The 22,470-nt window shown below is 39.9% G+C and overlaps 1 protein-coding gene across 3 annotated transcripts in view; it reads left to right on the top strand.

Moving 5' to 3' along the window:
* Positions 1 to 22,470, top strand: part of SKAP2 (src kinase associated phosphoprotein 2) — a 100,642-nt gene that overhangs the window by 46,702 nt on the left and 31,470 nt on the right. Inside the window, exons 2-5 of one of the 3 annotated variants that reach the window (XM_054161200.1) lie at positions 3,395 to 3,472; positions 14,948 to 15,072; positions 15,976 to 16,039; positions 16,762 to 16,872. In XM_054161200.1, coding sequence (XP_054017175.1) covers positions 14,995 to 15,072; positions 15,976 to 16,039; positions 16,762 to 16,872 — 253 coding nt within the window. In that variant the 5' untranslated portion in view covers positions 3,395 to 3,472; positions 14,948 to 14,994. Of the gene's footprint in view, positions 1 to 3,394; positions 3,473 to 14,947; positions 15,073 to 15,975; positions 16,040 to 16,761; positions 16,873 to 22,470 lie in introns of those variants that run through there. The other 2 variants (XM_054161199.1, XM_054161198.1) reach the window with 2 other exon arrangements.

The raw sequence follows: 22,470 nt of genomic DNA, 5'->3' as shown, positions 1-22,470 counted from the left end.
AATGCTGTCCTCAAATGCATCCTGACTTGTCTCAGCAGAATCAGCAAGACTGAGAATAGAATTTTGACATGGTAGTAGATTAGATGAGTTTCTACCTACAGACAGAATGATAAGGAGTCTCCAAAGCATGGGCTTCTGTGGGACTGTATCTCCCATTCGATTGAACTGTTCACTAAATGATCACTTGCAAGTTTACTCATCAAAACCCAAATGGAAACAAACAATAACATATAAAATTAGATCCCAATAGAGGTTGAAATTCTTAAATTTAAAAGTATGAGGGAACTGGTTTTGTTTGTTTGTTTATTTAGGTTTTATGGCTTCCACATCTGTGGGGATACAGTTCTAAAACGAGCCCTACTGGTTGAGGTGAAGCACTAAGTGTTGCACACTGATGCCTCCCAATGACCAATATAAAGCAGCACACTATGTATGTTTGCAAAACTTTTTGGCTCCCCCACTACTAGCATCATGGTTAGATCATCTTTTGAAGTAACTATTAAACTTAATAAATACCAGTGAGTATCTTTGTGTTAAATTCTTATTTAATGTTGCCCAGTGGTTGCATGTTATCAAGCAAGGGGGGACAGCTGCATCATTTTGCAATGCGTGTATGTGCAGACAATAACTCTTGTATTTTTAGCACAGTAGTAAGAATCCCTCAGAGGCTGAAAGACTACCTACTGTACTCCTGATCTTTAAATATAATACTAATTCAAAAAGTCACTGGCAATGTCAGTGTGTCTAAAATTCTATCTACTGCCTTATGGTACACAACAAAATGTTTTGCTGTCAAAAGAGCCAATTGTGTTATCTGAGGACTACATTCTCATTTCAGGTATTGTCATACTTCACTCTTTGCATGTTCCTTGGAGGTTTTTTTCTTGTCTTTTTCCTGTCACAACTGTATTCTGTACTTAAATAAGACTACCAGAACAAGGGGATACAGTCTCAAGCTGCGCTGGGGGAAGTTTAGGCTCAAGGTGACGAGAAAGTTCTTCACCAAGAGAGTCATTTGTCATTGGAATGTGCTGCCTAGGGAGGTGGTGGAGTCACCATCCCTGGAGGTGTTCAAGAGGGGATTGGACGTGGCACTTGGTGCCATGGTCTAGTCATGAGGTCTTGGGTGACAGGTTGGACTTGATGATCTTTGAGGTCTCTTCCAACCTTGGTGATACTGTGATACCATAAACCCTTATTTGTGGACACCAGTTTAAACACAGTATCACAGTATAACTAAGGTTGGAAGAGACCCCAAGGATCATCAAGTCCAACATGTCTCGACAGACCTCATGACTAGACCATGGCACCAAGTGCCACGTCCAATCTCCTCCTGAATACCTCCAGGGACGGTGACTCCACCACCTCCCTGGGCAGCCCCTTCCAATGACGAACGACTCACTCAGTGAAGAACTTTCTCCTCACCTCAAGTCTAAACCTCCCCTGGCGCAGCTTGAGTCTGTGTCCACCACCACCACAACAAAACAACATCAACAAAAACAAACAAAGAAACAAAACACCATAAAAAAAAAAAACCAACCCAAACCAACAACAAAAAAACAACACACCCCCCCCCCCAAATAAAAAAAAACCCAAGCCAAACCAATCTGTTTTAAGGGACAACCTACAAATCCAGGAAGCTGGTATTGCTTTTCAGAGAAAGCATTCTTAGTTCAGGGTCAGGCTGCACGGTTTAAAGGGGTTGTCTGTTGATATCAATCCCTTTTTTGTGTGTTTTCATTGGTGGAACACAATGGGATTACATACATTTTGATGAATTGTTGCCTTCAGAGGCCTAACTGATTTTCCCTGTGCAATCTTGGCCTGCTTATGCCTAATGGAAGGGAGACAACAGGATGAGGGAGGAAATGAGCACTGGGATTTGTGGTTTAGTCTGGTTGGGGGAAGGTTTTTTGGGGTTTTTTCATGTATCCTGTATATGTACTGGGTGTTAAGGATTCATGTACTCTGTATTTTCCTGTGTATTTTTCAATATAATTCTGTATTTCTTTCCAATTCAATGAGAGGATCTTTATTTTACTCCTTTTGGGAGTAAACTTGTTTCTGTCCGCTCTTTAAGACACTTGTAAACTTGCTCTTTGCATACAGTGATTCTTATGAATATTTGATGATAAAAAGTAGTAGGAACTTCACTGTGATGCTCACATGTTCTGCAAAATTCTGCAGCACAGGAACAGAATTGGTTCTGCTTTTTTGCTTGTGGAAAACAGTATTACATATATATATTATATATTACATATATACTTATTTTATATATATATAAACTATTAGACACATCCAACATACTCTTGTTCTTAATACATGGAGTTTCATATAAATCACAATTCTCTTGCTATAGGAGGGAAAGGCTGCAGGCAAGAAGATGCAGTTTTTAACATGTAGATTCCTATTTTAAGTCAGGGCAGGGTCAACTGATCAGTCCTATGCTTCTAGCTATGAATTTTCAGCTGAGAAAAAGGGAAAAAATACACTGGGACATACCATTTTCTAAGTGAAGCCATGTTCTACAAAAGATAAAAACAGCATCTGTAGATCAACAGTTTTGTAGCTCTATTTGTGTTGTCTTTGGTCTATTCAGGATCACCTCACAGATCCTCTAGGTAGTACTTTTGTGCCATGCTGCAAATTAGGCAATAGTAAGCATCACTTTTTATTTATCATCTCATCATCTGATTTCCCTTTTTTTTTCAGTTGAAGATGGTCTAAGAAGGAGTCCACACCTTGTATTTTGCTTAAAGAGTTCATTCTGTGATACTGTGAAGCTGATATTGAAACCCCCATCCCTCATATGTATTCAATTGTGATACTTGGATTTGTTTGCATTTTGAGAACTTACTGCTTTCATTATCCAACTTGCTTTACCGACCACATTCAGAACACAAAGTAATGTTTTCTAAGTTTCTGTGTCTTGTTTAATTCCATGGAAGTATGAGTAAAAATTTTTTTCACTGTGAGGGTGACAGAACACTGGAACTGCCCAGGGGGGTTGTGGAGTATCTCTCTCTGGAGATACTCAAAACCTTTCTGGATGTGTTCCTGTGTGACCTGGTATAGGTGATCCTGCTTTGGCAAGGGGGTTGGACTGGATGATCTTTTGAGGTCCCTTCCAGCCCCTAACATTCTGTGGTTCTGTGGTATTTTTTACCTTCTGAGGCTTGCAGGGCCTGCTGCACAGCACTGACATTTATATTTAGAAGGTACTTGTACTTAAAATAATCTGTCATAGTAGCTTTTAGAATTATTTTTTTCCAGTAGGCCATGCATATTGAGACTGTAGAATCCATTAATTCATTACTGTTACTATTTTTCTTAGAAATGCTGCATTTTTATTACAAATCACTGCTTTACAGTGTTGTTGTTGTTTTCCTTTCAGGGAAACGCTTTGGTCCTATTGCAGCTCAGGATCTTCAGCTTGTTCTGAAGGCTGGATACCTGGAAAAACGGAGAAAAGGTAAGTCTATCTGGGTGAAAACAAGTGCATAGTTTATATCTAGGAGGCCTGTGTGCCATTCTTTGATGCTACATACACAAGTAACTTTGTACAGGAGTGGTAAAGAGGATGGAGTAAAAGCTGAAATGTTGAAGCATTATTATGCAAAAGAAGCACAGTGCATAATTGCTCCTGTGGTATGAGAAGAAACTCCTATTTCTTTATTGACTAAAAACAATAAATTATGTGGTGAAGGTCCACTGTCAGCCATAATTCAGAGAGTTTTAGATATTTTTAGAGAAAACATTAGGAATATATGTAAAAGTAGCATGTGTTGACTTCATGTTTCAGTGAGCATTGAGATTTATTTTCCTTCAAGAGGGCAAGTATTGATCTCAGCTTTGATTCAGTCAATATTTTATCCTGATTCAATACATCTTATATTGTCATTTTAATACCCACTTAATGCTGCAATAACTCTAGGAAATATTTAGGAAGTTGTTCATTACTTCCTTATATTTAATGTTACCTATCACTTCTCTCTTTATATGATTTCAAATTCCCATTTGTTTTCTTGCCCCCAAATTTTTATTTCAAAGTTCCTGCTGCTGGAGAGCAGTCCTATGGAGAAGAACCTGGGAGTCCTCGTGGACAATAAGTTATCCATGGGACAGCAATGTGCCCTTGTGGCTAAGAAGGCCAATGGGTTCCTGGGGTGCATTAAGAGGAGTGTGTCCAGTAGATCCAAGGACGTTCTCCTCCTCCTTTACTCTGCTCTGGTGCGACCTCACCTGGAATATTGCATCCAGTTTTGGGCTCTCCAGTTCAAGAGGGACAAGGATCTGCTGGAGACAGTCCAACAGAGAGCTATCAGGATGATTAAGTGACTGCAGCATGTGCCATGTGAGGAGAGGCTGAGAGATCTGGAGTCTGGAGATGAGAAGACTGAGAGGGGATTTAATAAATGTTTATAAATATCTGAGGGCTGAATGTCAAGAGGGAGGGGACAGGCTCTGCTCAGTTGCACCCTGGGGTAGGACGAGGGGCAATGGATATAAGCTACAGCACAGGAGGTTCCACCTCAACATGAGATACTGTGATACTGTGATACTGTGATACTCAACATGAGGAGGAACTTCTTCACTGTGAGAGTCACAGAGCACTGGAACAGGCTGCCCAGAGAGGTTGTGGAGTGTCCTTCTCTGGAGACTTTCAAGACCCCTCTGGATGCATTCCTGTGTAACCTGTGCTAGATTCTGTGGTCCTGCTCTGGCAGGGGGGTTGGACTCGATGATCATTGAACGTCCCTTCCAACCACTAACATCCTGTGATCCTGTTCTCAATGCCATACGTTTCCCTTCTTTGTACCCAGATTTTGTTACCTTTCCTTAGGAAAGCAATGTATGTGTGCTCAATAATGAGGAAGTGTTGTAACACAAATTGTATTAATTGCAGAGCACAGTTTTCTTGGCTTTGAATGGCAGAAGCGTTGGTGCGTTGTCAGTAAGGCTGTCTTCTATTACTATGGAAGCGACAAAGGTAATGACAATAATTATGATAAACACTAAAAATGACCTTTTAACATGCAGAAGAGTATCAAAAAACTGTGATGGAGTTGGAAGCTGCAAATCTAAGGTCATCTGAAGAAAGCAAATGTTATGAATTTTAAAAATGTGGAACTATTTCTCAGAATCTCTAAGTAATGTGCTTATAGTCTAAAGCAGGGGGAACTGAGGAGAAAAGACTGAGTTACTTATAAAGCTACCTTGTGCATCAATAACAGCTAGCTATTAGGTCTGATAATGGGCTGGTACTCAATCGATTTACTGGACAGAAAACTACTTCTGTCAAAGTAGGATTTTAGTTTTCAAACACCCTCCAGCACTTATGCCTTCTGAATTCTGTAAAGATGGTTGTTACCCCCCCAAAAAAAGCATAGTGGAGTTCTGTGTTTCTTTCTAAATAGCTTATGTTCTGAAAAAAAGTAGAAATGAAGTAATATATTTAACTAAAAGCCAGTAATGCTGACTAAAACTAGCTTCTGAAGATGACTTTTAACTTCTAGTGGCCAGTTTAGAATGAATCTGTCATAAATGCTGGGATATCACTTGGAACTTTTAGAACTGACAGTCAAATAAAACATTTGGGCAGTGACTGACTGGCTGACTGGAAAACAGCCCTGAAGAGAGAGACTTGGGGATGCTGGTGGACGAGAAGCTCAACATGAGCTCTCAGTGTGCACTTGCAGCCAGGAAAGCCAATCAGATCCTGGGCTGCATCCAGAGAAGTGTGGGCAGCAGGTCAAGGGAGGTGATTCTCCCCCTCTACTTAGCTCTGGTGAGACTCCACCTGGAGTACTGCGTCCAGTTCTGGAGCCCCTATTACAAGAGGGATATGGACGTGCTGGAAGGTGTCCAGAGAAGGGCCACGAGGATGATCAGAGGGCTGGAGCTCCTCTCCTGTGAGGACAGACTGAAGGAGTTGGGGCTGTTCAGTCTGGAGAAGAGAAGGCTCTGAGGTGCCCTAATTGTGGCCTTCCAGTATCTGAAGGGGACCTACAAGGCTGGGGAGGGACTTCTCAGGATCTCAGGTAGTGATCGGGCTAGCGGGAATGGAAAGAAGCTGGAGGTGGGGAGATTCAGACTGAACGTGAGGAAGAAGTTCTTCACCATGAGAGTGGTGAAGCCCTGGAATGGGTTGTCCAGGGAGGTGGTTGGGGCGCCGTCCCTGCAGGTGTTTAAGACCAGGCTGGATGAGGCTCTGGCCAGCCTGATCTAGTGTGGGGTGTCCTTGTGGTCCCTTCCAGCCCTGACTGATACTATGACACTACTACTATGATTTTTTAAGTTGTGTTGTCAAGTGTATTTGATGTGTAAGTGCAAACCAAATGATACAGAAATGTGCGAGCAAATTGACAAGCACAGTCATCCAGTCATCGGTTCCCTCCCCACACCCCAGGAAATACAAATCCTGTTTCCTGGGCAAACTTTCTACTGAAGGGTGTGCTTTCTTTTTAAAAAAACTATATTTAATTTAATTTAAATTTTTTTCCTGATTATGTTTGCACTGAAAATAGTGCAGGTCGTTATTTTGGGTTGTTTTATTCAAAGCCCAGAAAATCAATCATATCCTGGGCTGCGTGAAGAGAAGAGCAGCCAACAGGTTGAGGGAGGAGTTTGAAGAGGAGATGTTATTGTGGCTTTCTAGTATCTGAAGGGGGCCTGCAAGAAAGCTGTTGAGGGACTTTTTAGGGTGTCAGGTGGTGATAGGACTAGGGAGAATATATCCAAGCTAGGGGAGGGTAGATTTAGATTAGATGTCAGGATGAAGTTCTTCATCATGAGGGTGGTGAGACACTGGAGCAGGTTGCTCAGGGAGGTGGTAGAAGCCTCATCCCTGGATGTTTTTAAGGCCAGGCTGAATGTGGCTCTGGGCAACCTGATCTAGTGTGAGGTGTCCCTGCCCATTGCAGGGCAGGTGGAACTGGATGATCCTTGAGGTCCCTTCCAACTCTGACAATTCTGTGATTGGTTTAATTTGGACATTTTAGTTTAAGTCCTCAATATGTTGGCTCATTTAAAATAAATAAAATAGGATTATAATTGTAATTCAGTTTTCATCTTGCTACAGTTTCCTGTCATATTCTCAATTTCCAGGGTTTTGCTATTATATCTGCTAAATCCCTTTTCTCCTTTTCTCTTTCCTTGGGATTTAGAGATGGATCAAGATTCAAAAACATAAACAGTCTTCATTAAAAAAATTTGAGTAGGTGTGTCATGACACTGATTCATCAGTAATGATTTATTTGTTTCTCTGGAAAATTCTCTTGTGCCATTTATTTATACAGCCTGCAGGTCTGGGATGACTAACAGTAACTCCAGAAATGTCCATTGAAGAAAAAAGGCTTTTTTTCTAGGCTGGTCAGAGATGCTTTCTTCAGCCTTCTGCTGCTGTAATACATAAAGCTCCCTGCTCCAATACAGAAGCTAATTGCTAGGAATTGTGAGGGAACTGGATACCAACAACTGCTGTAGTTCCATGGCAAACTAGTGTACTGTTGAAATTGAGCTGCCCTGGTGGCTGAAAGTCTGTGCTGCTGTTCTTTAGGCTGTTTAGATGTGGATTGTCAGTGTGGATGAGAGACAATCCTGAGATTTGGTGTTTAGTCACCAAAGGAACTTGAAACGTTTTCACTCCCACTATAATGGCCCCAGTATTGGGGCTCTTCTTGTTAGGCAGTGGCCTTTGATGCTGTACCAGATAACTTGCTCCATGCAACAAATCTGTGTATGTTTTTACCAACTGTAGAACAGGGGTGAAGTGTGCAACTGGGTGGCTTCATGCCGATTGCTGCCAGCTCCTGAATTGCTGGGATGGCATCTGTCTAAATGATGCTGGTCTGCTGTAGCCTGTGCAGTGTCTGCAGATGTTTTGTATCAGCTGGGCCCTGATTTCTGACAGGGCTGATTTACACAGCAGGAAAATTCCCCCTCGTTGATGTAAACCCGGTTTGAAGAGAGACAGAGATTCCATATGTGCTCAGTCCTGCTCTCTGCGTCACTTTTAGTGGGCAGTGGAGTGCTAGTGCCTGTGCTGTGGAACATAACGCAGAGAGGCAGCAGGGATTTCTAGGTCCTGCTTGGCTTCATTTGTGATGTGCATGTTTTAAAAAACGGGCATGTAGGTGAATAATCTGGGAAGGGCACTTTGTGTCTGGTGCAGTGTGTGTTCTGTTGGCCAGGGTTTGATTTTCGTGCCTAAGTATCAGTGTAAATGTAACTAAATGAGAGGTTATAGGATGCCTTTTTGTTAGCTTCTGTAGATTTCTTGTTTGTGTGTTTTCTTTCTTTCTTTCTCTTTCTTTCTTTCTTTCTTTCTTTCTTTTTCTTTCTTTCTTTCTTTCTTTCTTTCTTTCTTTCTTTCTTTCTTTCTTTCTTTCTTTCTTTCTTTCTTTCTTTCTTTCTTTCTTTCTTTCTTTCTTTCCTTCTTTCCTTCTTTCCTTCTTTCCTTCTTTCTTTCTTTCTTTCCTTCTTTCTTTCTTTCTTTCTTTCTTTCTTTCTTTCTTTCTTTCTTTCTTTCCTTCTTTCCTTCTTTCTTTCTTTCTTTCTTTCTTTCTTTCTTTCTTTCTTTCTTTCTTTCTTTCTTTCTTTCTTTCCTTTCTCTCTCTTTCTTTCTCTCTCTTTCTTTCTCTCTCTTTCTTTCTCTCTCTTTCTTTCTCTCTCTTTCTTTCTCTCTCTTTCTTTCTCTCTCTGTTTCTCTTTCCCTCTCTCTCTTTCCCTCTCTCTCTCTTTCTCTCATTCTTTCTCTCTTTCTCTCTTCCTTTCTCTCTTTCTCTCTTTTACACTGGGAAAGCAAGAAGTATGGAAGTGTATAAATCTCACAAACTCATGCAAGGAAAAGTTCCAAAATAAATTATTTAGAAGTGAAAGGTGAAAAATATGAGGCCTAGTTTAGGAGAACAGAGTACACACTAAAGCCTGTGGAAATACAGTAAATCACTGTTTGTGTATGTTCACCAGAGAGTTTACAAGCATCCTTTTAACAGTTGTGGTGCCTGCAGGCTGATGAGTGTCTTGTTCCCCTTTCCTCCTCCTATTTTGGTGCAGCATTGGATAGTGAAACAATGTTATTTAGCCAGTAGACAGGTCTAAGCGAATCACCTACCTTTTTTTTTCTTCCCTGACCAGTGATAGGCAGAGTATATGGAGGAACAGGGCTTAAAGGTTTGACCTAATTAGATGTCAGAAGTGGGTACTAGATGATGTGCATATATATTTTTGTGCTTGTGCTGCAATAGCTGTTGCCAGCATGTGGCCCACATCATTGCAGAGAAGCACGTTGAAATGTCAGAGCTGGCTTGAATTTCCAGAAGCTTGCCTGATCCTCATTTTCATAGTCTCTCCTTCCATAAACCTTTTATAGTCCTTTTCTTTGCTTCCATTCTCTTGCATCCTGAGTTGGATGCCTGTTTGCATATTGCTTTTCTCTTTGATTTCTGGCAGTTTCAGTGAACTCAAGCACCTAGGTGTCGTGGCTGACCGTTTCAACCTCAAAGTGCATGTGAAGAAGGGGAGTTTGTTTGTTGCTTTACAAATGAATGTGTAGCTTCACTGCTTCTTGCTCGCTAGGCCACAATGTTATACGTCCTTCTGTCTCAGCCAGCTGGAGACATCAGCTAAATATTTAGCAAGACAGTAATTGATAACATCATTGCCCTAGTACTGGACACTAAAAATTTATTTTCATTTTTACAACTTGCAAATGGCATCACCCTGCCTGCCTGCCAGTAATTCACAGGCTTTTAGAAAAGTTTGCCTTTATTATACTTTTTAAGTGCTATTGTTAACATAAATACAAATATTTTTTTGTTTCTCTGAATAGTAAGATATGGATGACCAGGCTGAGGGATGGGCTACTTCTGTTTGTGCAAAAGAGGATCTTTTGCAATGTTTTTCAAGGACTTTGTGACTGAACATAGAATACATAGAATACATAGAATAAACCAGGTTGGAAGAGACCTTCAAGATCATCGCATCCAACCCATCAACCAATCCAACACCACCTAAACAACTAAACCATGGCACCAAGCACCCCATCAAGTCTCCTCCTGAACACCTCCAATGATGGCGACTCCACCACCTCCCCAGGCAGCCGATTCCAATGGGCAATCACTCTGTCTGTATAGAACTTTTTCCTAACATCCAACCTGAACCTCCCCTGGTGCAGCCTGAGACTGTGTCCTCTTGTTCTGTACTGGCTGCCTGGGAGAAGAGACCAACATCCATCTGTCTACAACCTCCCTTCAGGTAGTTGTAGAGAGTGATAAGGTCACCCCTGAGTCTCCTCTTCTCCAGGCTAAGCAACCCCAGCTCCCTCAGCCTCTCCTCACAGGGCTTGTTTATGGGAGAGGGAAGCCTAGTTAGAACTGCACTTGCAAGTCTGCTGTAGTGACTTGCCTAACCCAGCTACTGGAATTTCTGCCATATGCTAAGCTTACAAATTTCTCCTAGAAGTGAGAAAAGATACACAAACCCGATGGAAAACTGCTGAACTATCATTTTCTTTTCAGCTGCTAACATCCTTCTTTCAGTCTTCCCTCGCTGAACATGGGAATGGCAAAAACCCTTGTTTAGTTTAGACTTCACTTTTGACAGAATCCATAACTGAAAGCTGCAGGAATTGTGAATGTTCAATAGGACTTCACTGTAGCAAGGTGATGACAAAGGCATCTACCTAATGAGTAATGAATCTTCTGCTGTGAGAATGTTAAAGCCAGACCTTGAAAGGCATACTTGATGTTAATAGTGTGTTAATTAAGAAATAACTATTAAGTGTAGTCCAACTGAAAATAAACAAACAAAAAAGAGATCAATTACATTTCAGATCTGCTATCTAAAATGGAAGAACTCCTGTGCACATGTTTGGGAAGGATTGTTCCAAAAGCTGGAAAAGGAATTGCCATGTTGGAGATACTGACACGTACTATTTTTAGAAGGCAGACATCCTGCATCTGGAAAAGTATGTGAAACTATGTTTAGCATGAAGCCATGTAACCCATAAGATCTTACAGGCTCCTAATTTCCAGGGGAAGATAGTTAAATTACTGAGTCTAATAGCATGTATAAATGCTGAAATCTTTCTGTTTGCCTTTGTTCCTTAGGCCTCTCTTTGTGACTTCTTTGCGTTCTACCGCTGGAGCCCTCTCCGCTCCTCAGAATGCACTAATTCTTTTTACATGTGCTAATAATATGGGTACATCGCCTTAGGCCTCAAATTTACAACCCAATCATTTCAAGACCCTACTGAAGGTTTGCCCTTCTTTGTTTTAAAAGTTCCCATGGACTCAGTTATGCAAGGTTACTTCGTGACACTTTTTCTCAGTTTCCCTTGAGACTCTTCCCCCCCCCCCAGTATAATATTGGCCCTGTTTCTGTTGTTAAAAATATACCACATTTTTTTAAGGAAGAATGAAGTTTATATGTAAGAGAAATGTTTAAAGTGGTTCTCAAATTTCATTCAGAGCTGTATTTTCCTCTGTTTTGAAGAGAGTGCCCTGTAATTATTTCCCTCAAATATCTGTGTAGTAGTTCTGACTTAAATGAAAATTAGTCCACTCTGTGGTGCTAGCTTTTCCCAGTTTCAAATTCCTGCTGCAAAATGTTCTATTCAGATCTAGACTAATTTTTCTGTTGTGTGCCAGCTACGGGGATAAGGGAAGAGGAGGAGAAGGAGATGAGAGCAAAAAGATGAAGACTGATAGTATTATACTTTTTGCAGTTCTGTTTTATGTGGTTCTGGGACAACTTAATTTCCAGTTGCTGAACTGCAAAATCCTGTCTGGAGAAAAGAAGGGGCAGCAGGAATGCTGTTGCTCTTCAGAGAAGTGTATTCCATCCATGTCTCTTAGTAGTTCCTTCTAGTTATGCTGTTGGGTTCCTGCCTAAGCAAAACTCCAGTTCTGATTTGGGGCTTCAAAATGAGAGTGAAATCTCTGTAATGCAAATATGCTTTCAGAAGCTACTTATAAGCCTGAAACAACTACATGTAATATAAATATGAAAACTAACTGTATCTAATTTTGTCCTGAAAGTTTTTAAACATCAAAAATCCTTTAACTCTTTCTAAAGTGTAATCTCCAGAAAGTATTTCTGATATATTGTATAGTTCTGAATGTGAAACTTCACCAAAGTCACCATGGCACTAACTTCACAGGGCAGTGTTAAATGGAAAGCCCAACTCTGTCAGCACACTTAATTATCTGCAAGCCTTTGCTGTTAAATGAATTTGAGATGATCACAAGATGGCCCTGCCTTCAGTCTCCAGTCCTACCTGAAAAGGTGCATTCTACAATAGCAACAGTGATTTGTAGACCACTGGAAGAGGCTGCCTGGAGAGACTGTGGAGTCTCCTTAGAGATCTTCAAAACCCATCTGGACATGTTCCTGTGTGACCTGCCCTAAGTGGTCCTGCTTTGTAGGGGGTTGGACTTGATGATCTCTGGATGTTTCATCCAGCCCCTAGCATTCTATGATTGCTTGTCACCAGCAGAGCATGCAGATGAGCTATAGCTGACCTCTATCCTACCATTCAGTATTTTTGGAGCCATTTCTCAGGACATACTAGGTCTTATCTCTGGCTTGCTGCCACAGGGAGTGTGAATGCACACTGTGAGGCTTTCTCTCAACTTTAATGTGTTCTAGGTGAGGGCTGTGAAGTGTCTCATTGTCTTCAGATTTCCTCATGGTCAACATTTTAAGCATGCTACACTGGACTTTAGTCAGAGGTACTTTACTGCACAAACGATCAGAAGCAAAAGTAGGCTATGAGTAGCTATGAGTAGGCTGTGAGGAGCCTGTTGCTATAGAGGTCAGTAAAAGAGTTTAATAGCAAAGGATATGTACTTTTTTGTGTATATGTGTGTGGGTACATGCAGGTAATTTTCATTAGCACTGGAACTGCATGTTCAGAGAGATAAGACAAAGACAGCATAAACAGTAAAACAATCAAATGGTGTGCCATGCACCACATTCTACATCCAGTGCAATGTACAGCATCTTTCTGTTTTCTCTGAGAGAATGAGTATCAGTACAGAGATCATCTGAGATCAGCTCTAAAATCTGTTACTGTAGAAGGGATCATACATGTCACAGAGAAGCAGTCTCAGAAATAATCCAAGAGACTAAATTTGAATACTTGCCTCATTTTTCTCTTGAGAAAATGCTTTTATCTTTTGAACCTGGTGTTTGTTTATTCTGTCTGCGTGCTCCTATCTTCTTGGGTTTTGATAAACCTCCAGCATGGGAGAGTGAGAAATTAATGTGTTTCACTTCATCTTCTCCCTGAGGTCACAACTGAGGGAACAATAAAATGGCTAGGCAGGAATGAATTTCATTAAAAGGGGACCTAGTTAACTTATTGCAAGTTATTATTTTTAATATCTGCCTTGGTGTGATCCCATGAATTTTGCATCTCTGTGGTGCTTGATATAGGGGTGGAAGATTGAGCAAATATAAAATATTAGTACTGTGTCATTAGTACTTAAGACATAATAAAACTTACTGTCAGGGAAAGGAATATAAGAGAAAATAGAACAGAGCCCTGGATTCTTTCATATAATTTCATTGTGTGATATTCACTTGCCCTGGATGAGAGTTCATGAAAAGGTGGAAGGACTAAGAATTTGTGTCTATGTGCATATAAGATAACTAGCAAGAGCATCTGGATGATGACTGCCTTTGTGTCCCTTGATGTTCATATTGCTGTGCTAGCCAATTTTTGCTCTCTCAGGAGTGGAAAAAAAAATATATGCTTTTTATGTTGAGAACGGTTAATTTTTCCTGGTTTATCTGCTGTAGAAATTTTCTTCCTTCAGTGACAACTATGAGCAATGGATGCCCAATTTGCACCTAAGTTCTGCTCATCAATACTTACAGTAGTTCTGTGTGGTAATTCTGTTGGGTCTGAGGTTTATTGTTAATTAATGCTTTTCTATACCCTGGAAAAATCTCCCACACTTAATGGCAGTTTCTTTCATCTGCAACTGCACTTTGTTCTTTGTTTGCCTGAGCAAAATGTGCCTGATGATACCTATCTTCACTTGAATGCTGCACTGTGATCTACAGAAATTGCCAACCTGAATTACTTTTACTTTTTTTTGGCTTGTTTTTAATATTCTCCAAAACATGCCAGAGCACATAAAATCAGATGTAGGGTTAGGTCTGAAGAGCTCAGAAAGCTCACACAGGTGCCACTTGCCCAGCCTGCAGTGTATTTAAACTCAGGCCTGTTCTAAGTGATACTTTTATAAACCAGAACCTTTGAGAAGTAGAATTGCCTTCAAAACAACCACATGGCTCTACATAATAAACTGTGGTAGGGCTCAGTACTTTTATGACCTAATTAAACATTTGCTGTGTTGAGATAAATGCTTTTGGAACGCACACCTGAATTTATAACAAAATCCATTCTGTATTTCTGCCATGTGGAAAGGAGGCACATCTGGGAGTGGTTGGGAGAACGTGAAGAGAAGCTTTTCCAATTGCTTAAAAAGGAGTTTGAAGTTTATTTTTTTGAGTGAAGTGGTTAGTTCAGGAGGGAGCTCAGCAAGTTCTGAGCTAGACAGGTTTTCCCCTTCGTTCACTGAACCTGAAAGAGACACTGATTTATAGAAAATGTGTCTTGCAAGTTCCAGTTCTTGGCTTTCCCTAGATACAAGTGGCGTAATGGAGTTCTTACTACATAGGACCACCATCTGCAATCATTCCCCTGTGGAATTCCTTAGGCATCCTTGAGAAAAAAATGTACTTTTGCATACATCTAACTCAAAACCAAAGCTTCATCTCCAGCAGCACCACTTCATCATTTGGCTCAAACCCTCCCTGTTCTTCGTAGAAATTCATGAAACAGAAAACAAAACCTGAATAAATTATAACCTGCTGAGCTGCTTACGTTTACTGTTGTAAATGAAGCTCTAACTTTGGCTTTTATCTCCAACAGACAAACAACAGAAAGGTGAATTTGCCTTAGAGGGCTACACCGTCAGAATGAATAATAGCCTCCGGAAGGATTCGAAGAAAGATTGCTGTTTTGAAATCTTCGCTGCTGATAAACGCATTTATCAGGTTGGACTTCCCCCCCTCTATGTTGGCTTGAAATTAAATTGATAAAGCCATTACAATCCCAGTTACTGAATTAACATTTCTGTAAAACAACTTCCTCTGACATCTTAATGCAAAAAAAGAAAAAAGAAGAGAGGAAATCCTCACTTGCTTGTGTCGTGCATTCGTGTTCAAATATTATCTTTTGATTTGGGACAAAAGGGAGGAAATCTATCATCTTTATCTGTTGGTCATTTCAATGTTACCATTTTAATATCTGCTAAATAGCATGTCTGTGGGATTTCTTGGATGAATTAAATGGTGAAAAAAAAAGAGAGGAATTTAACATATGTATCAGTGTTAAATCCACCGTGTGTTGGTCATGGCTTTGCAGGGAAAACCCTACGTAAAGGCACATATCAGCTGTGCAATTCAGAGATCTATCAGATAGACATCAATATGGAATGTAAGTTTAATAAGTTTTAAATATCTGAGATTGCAGTTGAAAGCCAGTTAATTAAGCTGTCAGGTAGAGTGTTGGAGTCTGACAAGAACATTTTTAAGAAAACTGTACCCAGCAGTCTAAAGAAATTCATGGGTGTCTTCTAATTGTCAAGGGCAAATTTTGTTCATCAGTTCTGGCTTTGACATTGATGAAGAGAAGCAGCTTTTTTTCTGCACAGCTGCCAGCTGCTGATCAGAGTTTCAAATCCATCATCCTCTCCTTCAATTACGTAAATTTGTCAAAATTAGCTGTACATTATAGGAAGCATCCTTGCAAGAAAAGTACCAGAAGACATGAAAAGAATTACTAATGGTTTCTTGAGGAAGTGATGAGAATGCTACAGTCCCCTTTTCTAATTGCTAATGAAATTGTAGTTGTGTTTTTGTCATTACTGCAAGTAGTTATTAATAAACTTTTAATAGTTTACAGCTGCCACTCCCAAAGAAGCAGAGGAATGGGTTCAGCAAATCAAATTTGTAATTCAAGGTAAGCCAGCCAGTAGAGCAGTAGCTTTTATTGCCAATGCTGCATACCGATGGTAGTTCTATCAGTTAATGTTCCTGTGATGTTTGTGTATGTAGTATAGAGTAGAGTAGAGTAGAGTAGAATAGAATAGAATGGAATGGAATGGAATAGAATAGAATAGAATAGACTAGACTAGACTAGACTAGAATAGAATAGAATAGAATAGAATAGGACCAGACCAGACCAGGTTGGAAGAGACCTTCAAGATCGTGTCCAACCTATCATCCAACACCACCTGATCAACTAAACCATGCAACCAAGCACCCTATCAAGTCTCTTCCTAAACCCCTCCAGTGATGGTGACTCCACCACCTCCCTGGCAGCCCATTCCAATGGGCAATCACTCTCTCTGTGTAGAACTTCCTCCTAACATCCAGTCTGAACCTCCCCTGGTACAGCTTGAGACTGTGTCCTCTTGTTCTGGCGCTGGTTGCCTGGGAGAAGAGACCCCCTTGTCCAAATTTTGAATAGCCAGTCCTAGTTTCCAACCATGCAACTTTTCCATGACTTTTCTCCTTTTGCAACTTTTTATGTTTTCTCCAAGAATACTAATGTAGCTTGAAAGCTCTCCCTTAAGAACTGTATAACAAAATAAATAGAAGGTTTGGTAAGCATCAGGTCACAGGAGAATTGTTTTCATTTTTTCCTAGTAAATGTTAACTTTTCACCCTGCTGTTACATAGATATGGAATCTAATACAATTCCTGAGGAGGAGGTGGAGGAAGAAGAATATGATGACGTTGGACAAGTGAGCAGTGACTCAGTAGATGATAGCATTTATGAAGAAGTTAAAGGTAGAGTTGAGTTTTTCATTTTATTTTTCTTTTTACTTTGGGACTTGTGACTGGCTAAAAGTAGGTGAGTAAAGTTACCCAAGGAATAAGAAGATAACTTTGAGATTCCAAGTTTTGCTAAGACACTGGGGGAAAAAACAAGGGGACGGGGGCGGGGAGGAAGGTGTCTTCAACCAGACCTGAGTGAGAACAGTTCAGTTTTCTTTAGCAGGGATATCAAAATAGTGCAGAATGTGTAAAAGTGTTCTTGAGGGGCTTTTGGTTCATTGAAATTCTCTGGAATGCTGTTCAATTTTTATTTATTTATACCTTAAAAATTAACTTGCCTCACAACTTTTCCCACCAACTTGCCCATGATATCCTCTTTATTCATTTGGGTATTTGTATTGAGCAAAAGTTTTGCTCTCACTCTGCATGTTATCACCTGCTGCCTAATACAGGATAGTATGAGTCTGCAAGAAAGCAATGTGTTGGTTTGAAGGCTCCTGGAGGTGAGCTGTAAATAGAGCAATGCAAGTACTGATACAGTTTTGTTTCGTGTCTTCCAACATGACTGTGATTACACAGAACCTTTTTACTGTGGATTTTCTGATGTGGACAAATGATTATACCTCTAGATGTCCAAGTATATCAGATAGCAAAACAAAAGAAAAATAGCTTGGCAAATGTGCAATTGTCAGCAATAATGTGAGGGGGAAAATTAGTCATGTCATGTAATGCTGACTAATTTGCTGTATCTGTTAGGTCAAACATTCTGACCGCTGCAGAAAAGAACGTTTTGTAGTATGCCCTGATTTTCATTTGAAGGTCATTTCAGTGAACCCAGGGAGCAGAGAACACGAGTGAGTGGTGAGAAGGATTAACATAAAATTCCAAATTCTACCAGCACTCAATTCCTTAAGAGCTGGGTTTTTTAGTTCCATTTCTTTGAACTGTACCTAGACTAATTCAGCACAGAGTACATGTTCTGCTAAAACGAGGTGCACTGTGTCATGTATGCTGAAAAACATTTCCAGTGAAACCTAAAAACCTACAGTATATTTCCAGTGAAACCTAAAAACCTACAGTACAGGGCTTGATCTTGTGGGTAGAGGATGCAGCCAAATCTTACTGCTTTTTGGATGCTCAAGGTCTTAGACAAGGTAATCTTGTATGCTTGCTTATGGTTTTGTTAGAGAAGCTCTGGATGTATTCTGGGATAAATGACTCTTTTCTGAGCTTTACTGATCACACCTGTTTACCTGAATGCCTTGGTATGATTCTGCTGGAATCTTATATCCCATTTTTATGTCAGTTTTCCAGGAACTCTTGTTTCCTAATGTGACTAATAAATCTGAAATCTAATAGAACAGCTGTCCCAAAGAAAGGAGAGCTCTTGTGTTGCTCAAGAAATCTAGTTTCAGTTTACAGTTAAATGAATTTCTTTCCCCATGATCTTGGAGTGGTACTTCATATTCTCAAGTAGGGAATATCTTCCTTTATCTCATGCTTTCTCCATCATGTATATTTGAACTGTAAACTTTTCAGGAAGGATAATTTTACCTTTCAGAGTGGAACTGTTAACTTCTGGTATGTTTGCACAACTAAGTGAAAATACAGCATACATTTGCAATAGATTCTAGGTGATTAAAGCATCTTTTTACTTTCCCTAAATGTGTTTTAATAGTAATTTGCTTAAACTGAATAAAAAACTTATGGCTCTAATGCCACAGAGGAGTCCTTCTCTTCTTAATATATAGCATAGTGAAGAGTATTGCCTTAATGCTAGTTGTCAAACCTCACAGGAGTAGGCCTTGTACATTTAAACTTGATGGTAAAAGAATATACTCCAGGTTGGTCTCATTTGCCAGAATTAGGCCTGTTTGGTTACATCTAATTCCAGTTGCTGGTTTTCCCAGGTAAGTGAATTACTGTTTCTTGCTTTCTTGGTCAAAGGGTGGAGCAGCATCATTTTTCCTCCTGCTACCTGGCTTAATAATACAGAACAAATAAGGAATTCTGAATGCCTGCTAAGAGAACAGAAAAGCACAATTATTTGTACAGCTACAAAGCTATGCTAAATTCTGAAATGCTGAAGGCAGATGTGCTAGATCCCTGTGAAGAGGGAGAAGAAATTACTTTTCATGTTGGTTTTATCTTCAAAGGAGGTTGAAGTTTCTGCAAATTCAATAGCTTTATGAATGTTGAATTCGAGCTACACAGCTCCTTGTACCTCATTATTATTTATTTGATATAATTTGCAATTTCTCAAGTTTGGTTTTTTTCCTTTATTTCTTATCAACATTTCAGAAGCAAAGTCAGTTCCTGATGCAGACTGTTGGGTAATGCTGGGTTTGGTATTTGAATAAAGAATGCTTGGATGAAAAAAGGATATGGAAATTTTTGCACAGTTTTGAAAATTGGAAATTTTCAAGAAGCATTGCAGAAATCAGGGCTGACTGATGGTGTTGTCTCTAGTGATCTTGTTGCTTAGCTATTCCCCCCCCCAGTGCTTGTGGCAGGAGATAGTGTAAATGAATTTTCCAGGCGGGAGCTGGATAGCTTCAAACCAATACCCAAAACGGTCAGAGTCTCATTAGCCTATAAAAAGCATAGATTTCAGAGGCATTCAAATTGTACTGTCTGCTGGCAGGAGGAGTGGGCTGATAGTTGGAGGGTTTACAAAGAGAAGTGGGAAAGTTAATTTTTTGATCTGTTAGTAGCATGTACAAATCCCTGTTTACCATAGAAGCATCATTTTCCTGGCTTTCAGTCGGTGTCTTGCTGTGGTTATTCAGGTACAGTCAAAAACTGTCAGAACTGCCAAAGGTTTCCCAACTTGTAAAACCTTCCTTGCAAGATTCTTGAGGAAAAGAAAGCTTTCTAATGTATTCAACAACCCAAACTTTTCTGGTTTTGTTTTTTTAATTAAAATCCTTGGAAAACTTGGTTAAGCCAAAGTAAAAATACTGTCAATACAGGCAGAAAATAAATAGCAAGCTAAGCATAAATGGGCCTTGGGGTGGAGTTGTCTATTGAAAAATAGTATTAGGAAAGAGTCTTCATTTAGTAATATATTTGTGGTGCAGAAAATATGGTCAGCTGTGAGATTCAAAGAAGTGAATTAAAATGTCTACAGTAAATGGAAAATGCATGGGAGAACATTTAGATATTTATTTGCCTCTCTTTGAAGTGCATGCAAGACTTCATAGTTTCAAACTTCATAGATTTGGGAGTTTGGAACTGGAGAAACCAAGAACAGTTTGTTAAATCTACATTATCTATTGGCATTTTGAAGCTTATTTACTTAAAACAGAATCATGGAATGGTTTGGGATGGAAGGGACCTTGGATGATAAGTTAATTTCAACTCCCCTGTCATGGGCTGGGACACTTCTTACTAGACCAGGCTGCTCAAGGCTCTATTCAGCTTGGTCTTGAGCACTTCCAGGGTTGGAGCCTCCATAACTTATCTGGGCAACCTGTCCTAGTGCTTCATCACCCTCACGGTAAAGAATTGCTTCCTAATGTCTGATCTAAATCTAGCTTCTTCCAGTTTGACGCCATTACATGCCTTTGTAATCAGTTCCTCTTCAGCTATCTTATAGACCCCCTTCAAATATGTGTAAGCTGCTATAGGATCTCCCCAGAACTTTCTGTTCTCCAGTCTGAACAACCTCAACTCTCAACCTGCCTATATAGGAGAGGTGCTCCAGCTTTCAGATCATCTTCATGGTCATCTTTAGAAGAATAACTTAATAATATCTAAAGAGGAATGTTGTGGGGTTTTTAAATTTAAATCAGTCTTTTTTTATATTTAAAGAACTCTTTCAAAAACTAGTTAGCACAAACTCATTGAAAGATTTTACTTATGGAAATAAGATATTTTATTGCAAGTACTGATCAATCACTCTCAGACTATTTTCTCTGCACCAGCACTAAACAACGTTTGACACTATTGATTTGTTAAACCAATCTGATGTGAACAGTATGTGACAGAAGCTGTTTGTTATTAAGAGATACAATCCTGTCTCAGAAAAGCTTGTCATCCTGGTAAGACAAAATCACACGAAGCAGTTTTACTTGTATCATAGTTTTTTCACTGTTGACTCTGGTTTTGACAGCTGAGTTCATGTTAAATGTGAATAAAGATTTGTTCATGCGTGTGAGTCTTCAGTAGGTTGTGGACCTCAATACAAGAGAGATGTGAAGGTGCTGGAGTGTGTGCAGAGGAGGGCAACGAAGCTGGGGAAGGGCCCAGAGAATAAATCTGATGAAGAGTGACTGAAGGAGCTGGGGATGGTTAGTTTGGAAAAGAGGAAGCTGAGGGGAGGCCTCATTGCTCTCTACAACTACCTGAAAGGACATTGTGGAGAGGCTGGTGCTGGTTTCTTCTCACAGGTAATTAGTGATAGAACAAGAGGGAACGGCCTCAAGCTACGACTGAGTAGGTTTAGGCTGGACATTAGGAAATATTTTTTTTCACAAAAAGAGTCCTCAGGCATTGGAATGTGCTGCCCAGGGAGGTGGTGGAGTCACCAACCCTGGATGTGTTTAAAGGTGGTTTGGATGTGGTGCTTGGGGGTATGGTTTAGGGGTGAAACCATGTCAAGTAGGGTTATCGGTTGGACTTGGTGATCCTGAAGGTCTTTTCCAACCTGAATGTTTCTGTGGTTCTGTGACCCAAAGTTGGTTCTTTTGAAAGCAAAGTAGTTATTCTTGGTAGCACTGTTTTATCCAATTAAGAAGAAACTGACTAACTCTAGTGCAAAGCATTTAGGAGGAATGTCTTGGTAAGTAAGGTAGTTGCTAACCATAAGTGTGAGGAATTGCTGTCGTTTAGCATGTTGGATGCAAAATGTCAATTGTATTATGTACATTTGTGAAACTAGAAGTGTTGGGCTTGCTCTACTGCTGGGATATAACTGTGATGAATACTATATGGATAGATCAAGGAACCTTTACTTTTTGCATTTGTTACAAATGACTGCGTATCAGGCTATTAAAACCATTAGGTAGAGTTTTTTTTGAGAAACAAGAGCAACCAGAGGTTATGTAGTGCCTCAGGCTATTGCTTCTCAACTTTTCTGGTTTCCACAAGGTAGCTATTAAAGAACCATAATTTATACAACTGGATTCTCAAATCAGACCCAGCAAGGTGGGCTTTAAAGGCTGAAATTAATCACTCTGTTGCTGTAGATACAAATCGCTTAGTTGAATTTTTCAGCCTGCAGAAAGTCATCAGCATAAATCCTTCTGTATATGCATTTTCCTCCCATATGCTTGTTATCTGCTACTTGCTTTCCTTTCCACTCTTCTCAAAATGGAGAAATTATCTAAACAAAATACTACTAATTAACCAGCGTTTTATTAATTTTGCTGGCTGTATCCATGTATACCTGATTTACTTATATATTACAGCTTGTTGTGTTTGGAATGGATATCCTGCTTAGTTTACACATCTACAAAGAAGGCAACATAGGAAAAGGTTTCCCTATTTCCTTGTCTTGGCTGCTGCCCCCTGGGTGGTGTAGGAGACTGAAAGAAGCAGGTTAGTTGCTTCTAGGAAAAAGAATGCTCAGTAGGATACAGCTCCCAGACCATATTGCAGACCAGGCAG

This window comes from Dryobates pubescens, chromosome 4, assembly GCF_014839835.1.
Source record: "Dryobates pubescens isolate bDryPub1 chromosome 4, bDryPub1.pri, whole genome shotgun sequence".
Classification (NCBI taxonomy): Eukaryota; Metazoa; Chordata; class Aves; order Piciformes; family Picidae; genus Dryobates; species Dryobates pubescens.
The sequence above is the reverse complement of the archived record's forward strand: the minus strand, read 5'-3'. Positions and strand labels throughout refer to the sequence as shown.